Raw genomic sequence first — 16,787 nt, 5'->3', positions numbered from 1 at the left:
AAAGCTGATGATGTTGATCTCCAGATTGTCTGGTCCAGGCTTGATTGTTGACTGCCACCATATAGCTGGAATATTGCTGAGTGCTTCTTTATACAACAAACCAACCAACCAAGCAATCATATTCTTGACTACAAATGTGGATCATGAATACTGTAAAACAGTGCCTTTGTAGAAGACACCTCTCAATTACTAGCTGTGAACGAGATTAAATATTAATCATTTGCTTTTATTCTTTGAGCGTATCTGTTACGATGACTATAGACACAGTCACGGTGTGAGATCACAGTAACCCCTGCTGTAACGGTGGAGTGCATGTCGTTTTAGCAGTTGCATTCTTGCCTAGTCAGGTGTGAGAAGAAAGTGACAATTTTAGCTCACCTGCTGTTGAGGCCATTAAGGTTCTAATTGAACTTTTAAATATTTCATTCTGTTAAATGCTTCATTCTGCTGTTATTCCCATGTACCACCTGGCATGGATAGAGGAACATTTCTGACAAAAAATTGATAGAAGTAAAGTTGATCTAAGATTGATAGGCACTTGATGTCAGTGTCTTTGACAATAAAAAGCCTTGTTTTGCCCTTATTGCTTTCAAAAATTTTTGCAAACTCACCTTATATCTACTTGTGTCACCATAATATGGTTGAATGTTTCCATTAGTCAAAGGGCCTACAGCACCTCATGGGTCCTATTTCAACTTGATATACTTCTACTATTGTATAGGACCAATGATGTAAGATGAAACTGTCTTAGAACATCAGACAGTAATTCAAGTGTTATCTATGTGACACTTGACTAAAGTAAGTTGAAGATTAACTCTAATGGACTGTCACACCGTCTGGCTGTCACTTGCTGAGGACTACCTGATGATAAACCACTTCAGTGTCATGGCTCCATATGGAGTCCTTTAAAACATGTGAAGTCATTTAAAAGTGGTTAGGAATTTGATTTTGTTAGTTTTGGGTTCAGAAAATACTTTACAGTTTCAAAATACAAGGTTCTTGATGAATTTCAGGCTCAGATTTCAAATCCACCATAACCTCTTTAGTAAACAACCAGAGGATATATGTGTATCTGACATGTGTGCCATGTTCACTATGCTTACACATGTGCTAGGAAAAGCAGTGCAGTGTGGACACATTAAGATGATGCCATGTACATGCAACTAAAAGCATGACCACAAGAGGTCTCTGGTTAAAACTGTATGTTTCCAGCTGAAACAAGATCATATGCTTGTGACTCTATCAAACAGTGATAATCCAAGGTATCTGCAAAACATTTGCTTTAATCTGGTATACCTCTAGTTCTGAAGGCACGAACAGCCCAGTCAGTTGTTCCTGAAGAAAGATAAATGTTGCAGATGTGTGGCATATCACCATTACAATATCTGTACTCTTCCCTGGATCAGGATTTGAGTGAGTATTTAGCAATGGTACCCATGTGGGGAATCAAACCATGGTGTTTAGCGTGACATATAAATACTTTATCAGCTAAGCTGCTGTGAGGTTTCAAAACTGCCTGGTTGCTTTTATCTTCAACTCATCAGGACCTACTAATACTGTATGACACTATGCGGTTCACATACATGTTGAGGATGAGAGCAAAAAGGAACAGGAACCTTTCCCACAGACCTTACTCCAAACACAAACATTTGCTGTCCCAACATCACACTAGCCTTTTCATGACATCTTGCTAATATTATAGCCCCAATACATCAAACTAAACAACAAGAGTGCATTTATTGGTTTCAATCAGCCCATCTGTGGGTTTGGGTGAATGTCAACAATACATATAGACTTAGGTCATGCTGGTGTAGCTGCTACAGGTATTACCAGTCATTGTACTGGATAGAAGTATCATGGCTGGCAGCTGGGAGCATGACATCAACACACACGTTGGGATCATGCTGGGTGAATAATTTGTGCAGGTATTTGGATACTGTGTGGTATTTGCTTACTTCATTAATGTAGCTGGCATCGTTTGATGTGGTGAAGGAAAGTGTTTAATGAATCTTGCTGTGTGATTGTGATGGGTGAAATGACCCTTTCTCACTGATGATGGGTTATTGGATCCTACACTCAGAATGATTGTGAAAGTTTTTTGAAAGGTAGGATAATTTTGAATAACATTATTGATTCAAAACAAACTCGTTTGGTGTGGATAGTGTTCGCATTTAAAGGGAGAGTGAAAAATGCCCTGAAAGCATAGAGTTTGGTATTGAAATGAGGTTCCAGTTACCAATTTGTCCAAAAGTTGGCTTCTTTTAGTAGCATTTTGGAAACGAGTACAATGATTAAAATTAATTGAAATGAGGTTCCAGTTACCAATTTGTCCAAAAGTTTGATGTTGAAACTATTGCATTCTTATTAACATGTCTGTAAGGTTGATGGGGAAAGTAAATGTAGACTGAATTTTCAAGGTAATTTTATGCTGACTCAGCACATCCATATTTGCAAGTCATGAAATTTGAACCACAAGACCCTTTTATTGGAAGATAAAACTTTTACAGATGATCCTGTTTTCATCACTGTTGATGCATAACTGAGATTGCACAATAGGTATTGTTAAATAATAATTGACTCAGACAGATCTTTGTTGTAAAGAAGATTACTATTGAGACAAAACTGAATGATGAGCAAATAACAGATGGTGATTAAAGGAATGCCTTTGAGGGCTGCAGGTTTTCTTAATGCTCAGCATAAACTTGTTTTAATCCACTGATTGATGTTGATTTTAATTAGGTCAGGGATATGAAGTGTTTGTTTAGCTGGTTAACAAGATTAATCCATCTATTGTCTAAAGGTGTTGACTGGTGTTGACTAAGAGCACTGGTCAGACATCAAATATTAAAGTGGACTGCTTAATTAGAGATGAATCAATTTTGCCATGCCTCACCTAATTACAGCTTTATAGTTAAAACAACAGTGTCTGTGAGTGTGGGGGACAATCCGTCTTAGTCACACCTGAGCTTGTTAGTCACAGACTGGTGAGGTCTGAAGAAGCTAATTAGAAGGTATGTGTGTAATTTGTTGATTTATTCAGGGTATATTAGTGAGAATGAGTAGTCTGTTAGTTTAGTGCACACTGTACCTCTGATTACTGCATCTGGGGTCTGTATTTCAGTGAAAGGGAAAAACAGGTGGATTGCTGTGTTAGGCACACCCTGATTACTACAGGTATCAAGGCCAGAAACTTTTTAGACTTAATAGTATGTTTTGGTGAGTGACCATTTCTTTTATGTGAAATGATTCTGTTCAATGAATTATGTTACTTCATACAAGCAGGGACAATCCTTATCCTTCCAAAAGAATTAGCACAAGCTCTTTGAAGGATATTTGATCGAGATCTTCTATCAAGGGAGAAATAACTATTCTACATTGTTGCAATCACCTGGTGATACACTAACAACCTCTTCATCTTGTATCATCATAATGAGATATGATATATAAACTGACACTATTACACCACTACATGTGGGCTGGGAATTGAATTTTAACATTGAGCGTTTAAGATTCTGTAGTGTTAATGTGACTTCTATGCAGACTCATGTAGGTTTTCCAAAGGTGGTGTGTCCTGCGATTGTTGACACTAATGTAAGATATGATATTTGGAAGAGTGTCTGCATCACAGTGGAGGCAATGGTGTTCGTGACCCTGAATAATTTGTATGTGACAGTCTTGAGACTCACAGTCTGGAAAAATGTTTTTACTGTCCACTTGTATAGACATAGGTTTGACAGATGGTGATCTATATCAGGTAAATGCTTCACCTGGATTTTCTTTAGTTGGTAATTTGGACATTTCCTTTTTTCCTCAGTTTGTATAGTGCCCTAGCATGTGTCCTAGCTCATGTTCTCTTGATTTGACTTCCTTGTGTGCTGGATAATGAAAAGGCTATTGCTAAAATGTTCAGTACTCTCTGTTTCAGGATTTTACATGATGTTTTTACCCTTCATGTATTTTGACAAGTATTTTTTTTATATGGATGAGGACTAACTGTTGTAGCATGAACATTTGTTCATGTGAAGATGTTTTTCAACAGTTACTCACAGTGAAGAATAAGGACTGTGATTTATGGATATACAATTTCTTGAAATTAAAGAAGTTGTATATCCATAAGTCATAGTCCTTATTCTTCATCTACTCAACTTCTAGAATGCCTATGAAAGATGTTACTCACAGTGTGTTAGAGAAGCCGTAAGAAGCTGTGTTGCCTTTACCTGGTTTATTGTCAGTGTCATGTTAATGTTTTTTGGATGGGACGGTGAATATATATATATATGTTTTCATGAGTTCATTTTTTATTCGTATGACACTGTCAATTTTTAATAAAAATGTATTTAACACCAGGGCTTTCTCAATATCAGTTTATCATATTTTTCAAATATATATATTCAGGTTAACATCACCAGTCTCACTAGGTCTTCAGTATATAGAGCAAGTATAAACCTATTTTTGACATTGATTCAACATTTTGTTACTGAAACAAGGCTGAATATTTGAAGAAGAGTCACTTGGTATTTGTGTAATGAAGTTTATTTCTTTCCCATCGTTTTCATGTGAATGACCTTTGTTACAGAGATGAATGGCCCCACCCAGGCTGCGCCCTCATCCCCTACCCCCGTGACTCCCCAGCCCCAGGGGTCCCTGGAGGACAAGCTCCGTCTGGCTGCCAGTAAGGGGCTGGTGGACAAGGTACAGGAGCTGCTTCAGACAGGGGCCACCTTGCACCCTGACAGGGTAAGTGTTAACCCTACTTAAACCACCTTGTACCCTGATAGGGTAAATGTTTACCCTATTTAGTCTACCTTGCACCCTGACAGGGTAAGTGGTAACCCTACTTAAACCACCTTGTACCCTGATAGGGTAAATGTTTACCCTATTTAGTCTACCTTGCACCCTGATAGGGTAAGTGGTAACCCTACAGAGTGCACCTTGGCAGGTGGTTTACATGTATTAACCCTATATATGGCATCTTGCACTCCTATATGGTTAACAGATATTAACCATACATAGGGCACCACACACCCTGATACTGTTTACGGATATTAATCCTACATAGGGCACCTTGCACCCTGAGATGGTTTACAGGTATTAACCCTACACGGGGAACCTTGTAGTATGTACCCTGTTACAGTAAGTGATCTCCTACATAGGGCACCTTATGATACATTGAGCATCGTAACAGGGTGAGAGGTCACTTCATGTGGCACCATATCTCAATGGCCATTTTGCACCCAGATAGGATGAAATATCTGACCTTCCTAGGACACCTTCTGGCAGTGAAAGTGCTTGTAACAGTAGACCACTGAACCTTGAACTGCGACAAGTGTTTGTCCTGCTGGAACACTTTGCACCTTGGAAGGGTAATTGTTTGCTGCCTCTGAGTTCACAAAGAGCAGTAGTTTATGAGTTTGTTAACTCACATGGCTGCAGACCCTCTGATTAAGGCAGTGACCAGGTAAACATATATCATGCCTCCATTCACTACAGGTAATCAATACATGTATGCTGCATTTATGCTGACAGTGTAGCCTTGTAGGAATGGTATTGTAAGGTCATACCTCACATTAATCCAGTAGATCCTCATACATAGTGTGCCCTGAGCATATAGGTAGGTTCATTTAGGGTAGTTGCTGGGTTGTTAAGCTAATTCCCATTGTGACTCCTGTTATTATGTGTTCATCCAGAATAAAACCCTCTGGTCTGGGTTCAATTCCTTCTGGTCTGGGTACAGTGTGTGAAGCCCATATCTGGTGTGCTCTGCAAGATATTGCGGGAGTATTGCTAAAAAGTTACATGATGCAGACCAAACAAACTCACTCAGACCCTCATGATGAGAAATTCCTGCTTTATCATACAATTATTAACAAGATGATCTAATTCTTATTGGCTAACCTAGGATTTTTATATAATATGTTTCCCACTGTATTGTCAGTGAAAAAAGGGGGGATACAATAGTCTCCCACTGCTAAACCTGAAATATCATTTAATCTTATGACTTGTGGAGGGTCACCAGAATTCCAAAACAAAATTACATCATATATTTATGAGGAAATAGAACTTCATGTGACATGGTGTCACTTTTTGTAAAAGTGTACCCCCAAATGCAGCCGAATAATGTCAGTTTGCCAGCTAAAGCCTGTTTGATGACACAGTCACTGTCCCCAAAAGGGTTGAGTTCAGGGGTCAATACAGTCATATATGTTGACATTTTATCATAATATAGACGTCATATAATAGGGAATTGTATTTGGTGATGAATAAGTCCAAGAAATATGTCAAGAGACCCCCTGCTGAGAATACATTTTGCATTGAAAGCCATTAGGCTATTTTTGACTTCACCGTGTGAGAAAGTTGTAAGGGGAGGTAATCATACATGATGTCTTAGATGCCTATGTATTGAACTTGTTCCTTAGTTCATATTGGTTTCTTTTGTTAATGATTTATATTGTAATATTCGTTATTCCTTGAAAAACACATGTTATTATTGCCTATTTGTGAAGCAATTCCCCAAATTTGTGAAACCACAAAAAATGATAGGATTTTATGGGACTCTACTTATAAAAATAAATTTTTTATATTTACTCAGTGTCACAATCTTCTTCTCAAAATCATCATTAGCCTTGATATTTTCCAGAATGAGGGAACCAAGGCATATATTTTTGTGAATAATATAATAATATAATGATTCTAATAACTGCCGACAGAAAATAGAAAATAGTTTCATTTTAATGTTGACCCTGTGTGGCCTGAAGATTCTTGTTTAGTTTCTTTACACAACCTTTATGACCTTTTAGTGTTTGATATTCAACATAAGCAGAATTATTCATCTTTGAGCCTCATGTGAACATGCTGTGAACATAGTCAGAAATGGATTGATTTAAACCAGTGTTGTGACAGTGGCTTCCAAAATAACAATCACATGGATCTCTTTTAAGAAGAAGCCAATATAATATGACCTTGTGATTCCGTTTTTCTCATTCTTTTTGTATCACAATTGTTCTGACTCGGTATTAAACCTCCCAGTCTCTAAATACATTGATAGTGGAAAAAGTCAGGAATTCAGCTGATTGCTTAAGCAAAGTATTGCATTAGCCACTGTGAACAGCGTTGTTTCAAGCACCGGAATTGTGCAGAGAATCCATAAATCAAATAGTTTAGACAAAGATTGTTTACAGAAGAGAATGTCCACAAGCCTTGTTTACCTGTGCGACATAGCTTCAGTTTGCGCTGGAGATTTGAGCAGGGAGTCACAGGACTCGAGGCACAGTCTACTTGTTGGCAAACAAGCCCACTCTTTACCTTACCCAGACAAATACAAAGTCTTGTCACCTCAAACTGTGTCTTTGTGACACCTCAAAGTGGAACATTTACAATTAGGTCCAAACAATACCACATTTTGAGGCAGACTCTTATTTCATTTCAGTTTGATGTTTTTCTGTTCTTGTTGTTGTTAGACATTTATTTCTGATAGTTTCATTCATTTTGTGAAAATCAATTTCAGAAGATGAATATTAATTTCATTTTTACTTTTCATTCTCATCAAATGACAAGATAGATACAAGAAATGATACATGTCATGTTGGTATTTCATTAATGTATTTTATCCACATGTGTAGAGCCATGTAATTATGAAAATGAATTGTCAAGGAATAATTGATACAGATTGTCTGTACACCAACCAAGTTTATATTTTTCCATCAGGGTTTTAAATGATGCATAAATGTGAATCCAGTATGCACTAATGAAAAGAGTGGATGCAGGAAAAATTCACTGCATCCAGAAGGGTGCATGATGTTATTCAGTGTACCACAACACATCTATGACTTTGCTAAGTGTTTGGTAGTTTCATTCAGTGTAGCTTTGTGCATCATCTAGCCATCAGTCCACATAATCGGTGATTCATTGTAGGCTCTCAAAACCATACATTTCTCTACACCGTTACTTCACAGGACCCTTGTATTTCCTACAAGGACCCTTGAAAGTAATAATTAGTGGTCATTGGGAGCCGATGTTAGGGAGTTGAGGTAAAACTCTGCCCTATAATTGTTTAGATCATTTGCCATTACAGAAGTCAGAGTAACTTTCCTAGTCGCTATTCCTTACGTCACGTTTCTCCTTTCTGCCACAAGGTGTCGCCACACACCAACCGAAAACCTTAACCCATGTACAAATTCCAAAGTTCAGTTGTTGAGGGCAGGTTATTCGGGGTGACCTTAACTTGAGTTTGAAGTTGAGTACAGTGTGAGGGGTGTGTAAAGTTCCACTGGGAACATCAGTGATTGAAGGATATTCCGGGCATAGGTTACATAATACTGTCACTATTGCAGTTGCAGAATGCACAGCCATTTTCAGCTCCTCAGGGGGCATGACAGACAAAACAACTGCAGTATGTTGAGCAATAAATCACCATTGTGTCACTCCAGGTTCACATCATGAAAAGTTGCCATTAATCTGTATATCCATGCTGTGTGTTTTGCTCTATATAGTAATACTTGCTGTATTCAAAGAACACTTTTTATACCCTGTCTGTGTGTTAGAGGAGGTGGCGGAAATGATATTATCACATAAGTCTCCATCTTTAAAGAGGTGACTGGAATTCTTCAGGTCATCGAGTTACTGATATATTGGAAGTGATTCCATGACATTTGATTGCCAGACAAGTTATTTGCTAAATGTATATAGTTTCCATAGACTCGTCTTTCCTGTAGGGCTGATACTGGGTGGGGATTGTGTTTCTTTATTGCACTGGATGATGTCACCAGTTTCTTGTTGTCTGCATAAGTTTTTGTGTGTGTTTAGAAAAACGTCTGTAAAGTTGATAAGGATGAACATTTATGGATGTCAATTCCTTTATTGTGTAGAAGACAATGATTCATATTATATGGTTACTACTTCATCGAGGGAACAAAGTAATTTGCCCCTAAAACGTTTTGTTCCATAGTAGATGCTAAACTTGGACCTCACTCACATACAACTCTGTAGTCATGCTCTATGCTCTAAAGTTAACCAGTTGTCACTATGCCGAATATTGCTCCATAGCACCATACCACTCAACCATTTCAGAAAAAAGCATTTTATATTTGGAATTTCCTCTTCTTTCAAACTCATTCTTTAGACGTAGAAAGGTAGCAATTCTTATGAAAAAAAACACAATCATTCTTTGTATCCTGCTAATAAAAGGAACTGAAACAGACAATGTGCTATGTAATTATGAACAATCAAAACTAGAGCTTAGTTCATATGCTTGGGTACACATGAAAGCAGTCTCCTTCTCTGCCCTGTTAATGCTGCTAATTATATAACCTACGTCCACACTGTAATTTGTCTTGAGTGTGACCTCTATGACCAGGGGCAGTTACACCTGGTTTCTTTACCTGTCAGATCAGGGGTGTACCTGTGTACAAACCCTTTTGATCTTTGCATTAACAGGTATATGAACAGGTCCTTGGTTAGTAAATCAAACTAGTTATGTATTTATCATAGCAAATTACTTCACTTGACATATCAAATATACTTTTCTTTTGTTCCCTGAACCATTTCCTGAAGGATAATACACAACACGACCACTTGTCAACTACAGACTTAGAATAGGCTCAATTTATCAAAATCTGAAACAAGAGTAATGAACATGACCTTTGGAGAGATATGGATCAAACAGCCACATGGGTGCCCTTTTTGATCATCGAGATTGAAAGAATACCTAATTGTTTAAAGATAAAATCATGTATTGCTTCAGTTTTTTTTATAAAATAAGCTATGTCTCTGAAAGGTAATTGCTAGTTTGCTGACAGGTTTCATGTCATGGTTTTATGCTCTGTGCAAAGTGCCATGAAATTGTAGTGGCATAGAAATGAGAGTATTAAAAACTTGCATGTCATGCTTTGTGTCTCATGGTGGATATTTGGGATGGGATCAATTTTGATGTATTATCCATCACACCCAGGTGGTTTTAGGAAAGGTCCCCAGATACCTGTGCTTGTCATACAAGCTGGTGATAAGGAGTACCTAGGGAACTGCATGTCTTTACACCTGGAGGATGTGGAAATGAAATATGAATCACAGGATTGTCTGGTCCACACTGTATATTTACCACATTCTATCATGTACATTGAATTTTGCAGTGTAGGTAATGTTTTTCGTGATGAGAAAAATATGTTTGCACTGTTTGTTTTAGTTTATTGGTCATACCTGTGTTCTTTGACTTCAACGAGGATTTCCAGGATTTCGATATGATCGGACTTCACTCACTCACTCACTCACTCACTCACTCACTCACTCAGGTACTGTACAAGTTGTTAAGCGTATGCCTACTTTGGTATTCGGTGGTATGTATCTGTTGCTGATCACAAGCCCCTGCCTTTATTACATTTGTTGTTTAATGCCACACTCTGCTTTATTCCAGCTGTATGACAGCAGCATAAATAACCGAGTCTGAACTTATGAAATCAGTGTAAGGCCAAGCTGAATGATTCACTCACACAAATCGGTGCCTGAATATATGAAGTATATGTAAACTTATTTGTGCAGCACACTGAGCCGTGAGTGTTGTATAGTGTTGCGAGGCTGTGTACACCCAGGGTGTTAGAATTCACACCCCTCTGCTATTGAGTCTGCACAGAATTACATTGGAATCAAGGCCACCTCACACACAGTGTAATTTACTGGCAGGCTTTCCCAGGCATTCCGCACATTGTTCGGCCTCAACTGGGAAAATCAATTGAGGAGTCTGTTTGTATAAAGCTAAAGTCATTTGTAACCTAATCAATGACATCAGAGAGATTCAGGAAACTACTGGGTGGACTGTCGACTTTTGAATTGAGTATGCTTGTTTACTGCAACAAGTTTGGGTGTTGTTCTGAATGGAAGGAAGGCAACCTGAATATTTAGTCTGCATGGATTATAGATTAGGTCCCACATAACTGTTGGATGGGTAGATTAACATGGAAGGGGATCACAGCCTCAGTGACATTGAGTGCATGCCGAAGTGAAAGGTAGGACTGTTTTGTTCTTTGGAGAAAATGTACAGCTTAGGGCCCTGAAGAGGATAATAATGATCTTGTAAGAATCTGTCGAAGAAATTACTGTGATAATTGAATAATTAATGGAGTCACCTGTAAGTGGAAGTTTGATTGTTCTAGAGAAACAAAAATGTCAGTAGCTGTTAGCTCAGGGGACTACACAGTGATGTCATGAATATGATGAGGTGGATCATAGTGTGATCTTGCCACTCAGGTGGCTTAGAGATCTAAGACCCAGAGAATGGTCAGTTCCATAGTAGGTCTGGCTTTAGTCCTTGGCTTGTCAGTAGTAACAGTCATTATGCCACAGTAAGTTAGAAAAACATATCAATAAAATACTCTTCAAATTGTCTTTAAACTGACGGTTGTAACTGTTTGTATGTTTTTTCTACTGATGATATCTATTAATGTAATGTTTGTACTGAACAGTAAGTGCTGTTCAAAGTTAAGTTTTCACTCACTCACACATGTCATCACAGTTGCAAAGATGGATGCTCATGATGTTCATCACTTGATTGTCTGGTCCTCAATTATTTACAAACTGCCTCCGTATGTCTTAAATATTGCTAAGTGTCATGTAAAACACACTAAACTCACTCATTCACATGCTCACTCACTCACTTCTTCTACTGGATGAAACAGACAGCACAGATGTCTACTATACATTTATGCAATAATTAGAGATGTCTGTGCCTAATGGTGGTTGTTTTGTTAATGTATTTTCAACCTCTTTGAAGTAACTAATATCAGTTACCTCTTTACCTCTTTTCATTGTAAATTCCTGTTCTAACTGTACTGAAGTTACTTGATGTCAAACTTCCTTTGAAGTTTGGGTCGGCAGCCACCCAGAACCTATTTCATGATCATCTGGTAGAGTCATTTACATGACAGAAAAAATACTCATACCAGTATATACTTGCCATAGCTTGAATCCTCATGAACAGTCAGCCATATTGTATACCTAGATGTTGCAACTTGCACAGCGACAACCATCAACTGTTCTGGAAACAATGTACTTCTGTGTTAAAGATTTTATGTGGTTTTTTTAATGTAACTTCAGATTTTCATTGTTGATAGTTATTTGCATGTTGTTTAACTTTGTGGAACTCAAACTCTTCTACTAAATATCCACCAGGTACTGAGGGAATCCACAGTTGGATAGGGGTGGTGGTGTAGCCTAGTTGATAACACTGGTTTGATTGCCAACAAGGCTACAGAGAGTGAAGTTCATTTCTAGTGTCCCCCACCCATGGGAACAGCCAATACAGAAACTTGTATGGGAATATAATGTAGCAACAATTAGCAATGTTTCACAAACAAATCAGAACATGAACAACACAGTGACATATTTTATTATAACAAAGTGATTTTAATGATTAATTTTACCCCAGCGTGTTCACATAATGTCTGTCATTGCATGAAGATAATGTAGCCTTGGACACCCATGTTTATGGGTGTGATGGAGACAGTTGTACTGTAGGAGACTCATGGATGTTGTAGGATGGACGGTCAGCTCTGCAGTATGCTGCCTTGAATGGACAGGTGGAGGTGTGCAAGATGCTGCTGGAGCATGATGGTGCTAAGGATGCTCAAGATGCTGTGAGTACCTCTCATAATCAAGTCACTTTTGGTTGATGGCATTAAATAGCATGAAACTTCACTGTCATTGAAGCGTTGAAGTTACTGAGTTTGGTGCAGTGACACATTTTAAAACATGACATACTGGGTTATTTCAGGTCTTGATTATTTTTAGTCAACGGAAAAGCCAGATGAACATGGGACAAGATGTCAAGTTGAATCCTTTTTACAAATATGCAAATGCAGATCATCAATCTCTCTGTGGGAAACATCCAGACAGCTGGTTCTGTTGTAGGTTCATCACTCCAATTGGTGCTTTGTTAATACCAGCAGTGTTGGTGAATCTAGTCATACAAAAGATTTTATGCAATTTCATTGACGAAAGTTCTCATTTTGACTCAGCATTTTCTTATAGACATTTGACATCAGTCTTTACAATAACATTTCACTGATCATAAACTATTTGGGTTTTTTGTTATTGTATGTTGAACAGTATGCCCCATCATCATGCCCAGTGTAGACTTTTAACAAATGGGGAATTAAGCCAAGGTTTACAGGTGACAAGACAGTGCTACAACCGAGCGTCTACCTTACCAGCTTGTTTTTATATTGGCCATTGAAAGCACTGGGCAATGTACCTCCCCTTATTTGAAAACTATATGCCTCTTCTAGCATAAACATCCCCCAAGAAACCATTACGACACATAACAACTAGGCTCTGTGATCTATAGACCCATATCGCCCCCTTATTCTGATATGCAGGATACGATAAGCTTTCATTTTGAGTCTTTTGTGTTCTATTCAAGGGACATCATTCATGCATGACACAGTTAATGGGTCCTTTTTTCACCACATAACATGTTACCTTAAGACTATAATCCTGTGTTGCTAAAATGTAATCATCCCAGTATTGTCAGTTTCAGGACATTTTACTGAGGCTGTCAGTAGCTGATAGTTGTCATTCCTCTGTGATGTGTGGACATGATGGTGCACAATGATTCTGTTGGTCTTAAAATTATTTATTTTGCATTTTTGTCATGAAGGAAAAGGGTAGACAGGTAATTTTTCCTTAGAAATTATTTTTTGATCCAGCATTTGAGGATTGCAAGGATAAAGTTTTGAAAATAGAATCTGACAGGTAAATGAGGTATTATGAACCTTCAGCAGTAACATATTCATAGATATAAGGCAAGGCATATGATACTGGTAACATAACAGTGTGAGTTATTTTCATGCTTGTTTACTGAAAAGTATGCATAAAATTCAGTGTAATAGATTGAAAAAAATATATTCAGCCATATTAAACTCACCTGTAGATCACTAAATCATGGCAGTGTCACTTCCAACTGTACCAAACAATAACTGATTGTTTTAAGGGCATTTTGTGTGTGAGAACAGACTTTGTATGTATTATTCACCATTTCTTACATGCAGCAGTGTTTCTTTTCATGTGACACAATTGTACACTGTGGCAAAAAATTCAAATGTCCAAAAATATGGCCTGTTATTCTCTTACAAAAAATATTGTTAAATGATCAATGGTGTACTGGCATCTAAGGTAGCTTTACAAAATTGCTTTCCTTAAATGTGAAGAAACATAACAGAATCATGGCTTTTTGTTCCAAATAAGTTCATAATCTGGTTTATATTTCAAACAGTTTTGTATCAACAAGCGCTCTTGTAACATAAAACTCTGCAGTGCATTATGTAAATTTGTGCTTTCCTTCCATGTTTAATGGCTTTAGGGTGGCATGTTCTACACTACACCCATTGTCTGCTCTACGGGTCTAATTCCCCACATCGTAGAGACAGGTATTTACTGTGACTGTTGTGTGCTTATAAAAAAAACAAAACTTTTCAAGTGTTTGAGACTCATTCAAGGAGAAAGTAAATCTAATTTCCATAAAACAGTCTGCAAAACAGAGTTTGTTGTTATGATAATATGAAATTTCAAGTATTTCTCTTGTTACGTTTACCTTCTTGGAGAGGAATGTGACGGGTTCGGAAGAAGCATTTGTATGCTAGTATGTTTATGTCTAAGATTCAGCTGATATTTAATGCAGATTATTATTTTCTCCAGTATTTGAATTTGTTCAGTGTACTCATTTTTTTTAAGATGGCTTCACAAAGTGTGTGTATGTATAGTATTCTGTGATACTTTTACTGGGAGGAGGGCTTCAGGTATCATATAATTTTCGGGCAATTACGCTCTGGATTTTGGTGAGATTCGCAACTAGACTCTGTTAGCTTGTATGCCACTCTGATATAGCAGGTAGGTCAGTTACACTGGACTCTTTGTACATAGTGTTCCCCCATGTGTGTATATTGTGTCAATACCTGTTGATGACAGCGGTCAAATGGGGTTGTATTGACCATTCACCACTCACACATCAAGCAGATAGACTTCAGATAGGCACTTAGGCTTGTTTCACTCAGGCTAGCAAGAGTTACCTCCCTTTTGTGGCAGTTATTATCTCTTTCCAAAACATTGCAATTTTGTCACATATTGTGTGTATCATACAAATATTAGCACTGGAATTTCATAAATATTTACAAATTGATTGCATGTGATAAACTTTTAAGATTATATTTTAACATAATATAAGTACATAAGGAGTTGAGCTAAATTAACTCAATGTTGCTTACACAGTGGTACCAAGACATCAGTTATGGCAGAGTTTATTTAATATTTCGTAAACAGACAAGCGAACTTTGATATTTTTGTGTGTATTGTGTACTATGGTTTGTCCATCTACACTATAGTACAATTCAGATTAATTGCTCAGTGTTCACCCTTTTCCATGATATATCATCATTTGTGAAGGAAATCAACTATTATGTAAATTGTATCCTTGTGGAATAAAACACCTGAACATTTTCAACCAAATCCTCCAGTAAGGCTGTCAGAGGGAATCATGTTTATCTGCAGATAAATTTTAATGAACAGTATTAACATATTAAAATACAAAGTGATACAGCTAATTGAAGATATTTTATATTCCAAACTGCTATCATGTAGTTTGTTTAAAACATTCTCTGCTGTCAGGCCTAACATAATTATACTTTTCACTTTTTTGTGAAAAAAACAAAAACAAAACAAACTCTGCTCTTAGGGTAATTCATGTATTTGTCTTTGATCTTAATCATATGAAAGCACCTTCAACAGTTGTTTTGGGGGTGGGTTGGGGTGTAAATATAACCATGACATAGTTTTGTAATGTTTATTACAAAAGTGCATTTCAGCAAATCATAATTGAGCTGTGGACACTTTAATCTACTTTGAAGAGCATTCTATGCTCAGTCGATGCTGCCTTCAGTGAGAAACTTGAGTATGGCTCTTGTACCCCTTTCATCACCAGCTCTCCTCGCCTCGCCTTTCCCAACAACACATGGCCCTTGTGATCCCACACACTCACAGCATTCAAGAAGGAAACATTTAAATGTCTGACTTGCTTGTCTTCTACAGGATACTTCTCACCTTATCTCTATTATTATTGGCTATTAGTCCCAGACTCCTGGCTTCTCATTGGCTGCAATCATCTGTCACTCTTTGGTTCCTTCTCCGGAAGTGTTCTGCCTCTGATAGCAGCTGGCTGCCGGAACTACTTTCAAGAGTCAGTGGGATTGATGCCAAATGTCTTGCAGAGAGGGGGAATTTGTTAGAGGCGTTAAAAGATCTCTTTATTACAAGTTTCGAAAGATAAACATCAGATAAGTGCAAGGACTGGTGTTAATGGCCAACTTGAGGCTTGATAAATGTTGCTAACTGATGGAATTGAGTTTAAAGTGAAAACATTGACCTTGAAAGAATGGTATTCTGTTTTCACTTGATCACTGTTGAGTACATATGACTGCACTGTGTTGTTTGGTATAATACCTCAGTGATAAAGAAGATTTGCTCAAGTTTTATCAGTTGTTAAGAAACATGAAACCAAAGTTATTTGATTACATATCAGTAAACATCATTAAAAATGCAAGGATGATATTCCAAATAACACAATCTCCAGAGATAGTTATCAGAAGCTATACAAGCTGAAATTCAGAGAGAAAACGTATACTTCACGTAACAAAATATAGTTCTTGATCCAAAATGTTCTTGGTCCAGTTATCATAAAAATATGATAAAACAGGTCTCACAGAAACATTGTTAAAGTTTCCCAGTGTGTGGAAGAGATTAAGTTTGGGATT

The 16,787-nt window shown here is 37.5% G+C and overlaps 1 protein-coding gene across 1 annotated transcript in view; it reads left to right on the top strand.

Annotated features, from left to right (window-relative positions):
- The window catches only part of LOC137286912 (uncharacterized), a 77,961-nt gene that overhangs the window by 46,560 nt on the left and 14,614 nt on the right, over positions 1-16,787 (top strand). The window contains exons 2-3 of the mRNA XM_067818937.1: positions 4,577-4,737; positions 12,522-12,620. Of these exons, the coding sequence (XP_067675038.1) occupies positions 4,577-4,737; positions 12,522-12,620 (260 nt within the window). The remainder of the gene's footprint in view (positions 1-4,576; positions 4,738-12,521; positions 12,621-16,787) is intronic.

Source organism: Haliotis asinina, chromosome 6 (assembly GCF_037392515.1).
Source record: "Haliotis asinina isolate JCU_RB_2024 chromosome 6, JCU_Hal_asi_v2, whole genome shotgun sequence".
In the NCBI taxonomy this organism is placed as follows: domain Eukaryota; kingdom Metazoa; phylum Mollusca; class Gastropoda; order Lepetellida; family Haliotidae; genus Haliotis; species Haliotis asinina.
Note: the sequence above shows the minus strand (reverse complement) of the source record. Positions and strands in the feature narration are given on the sequence as shown.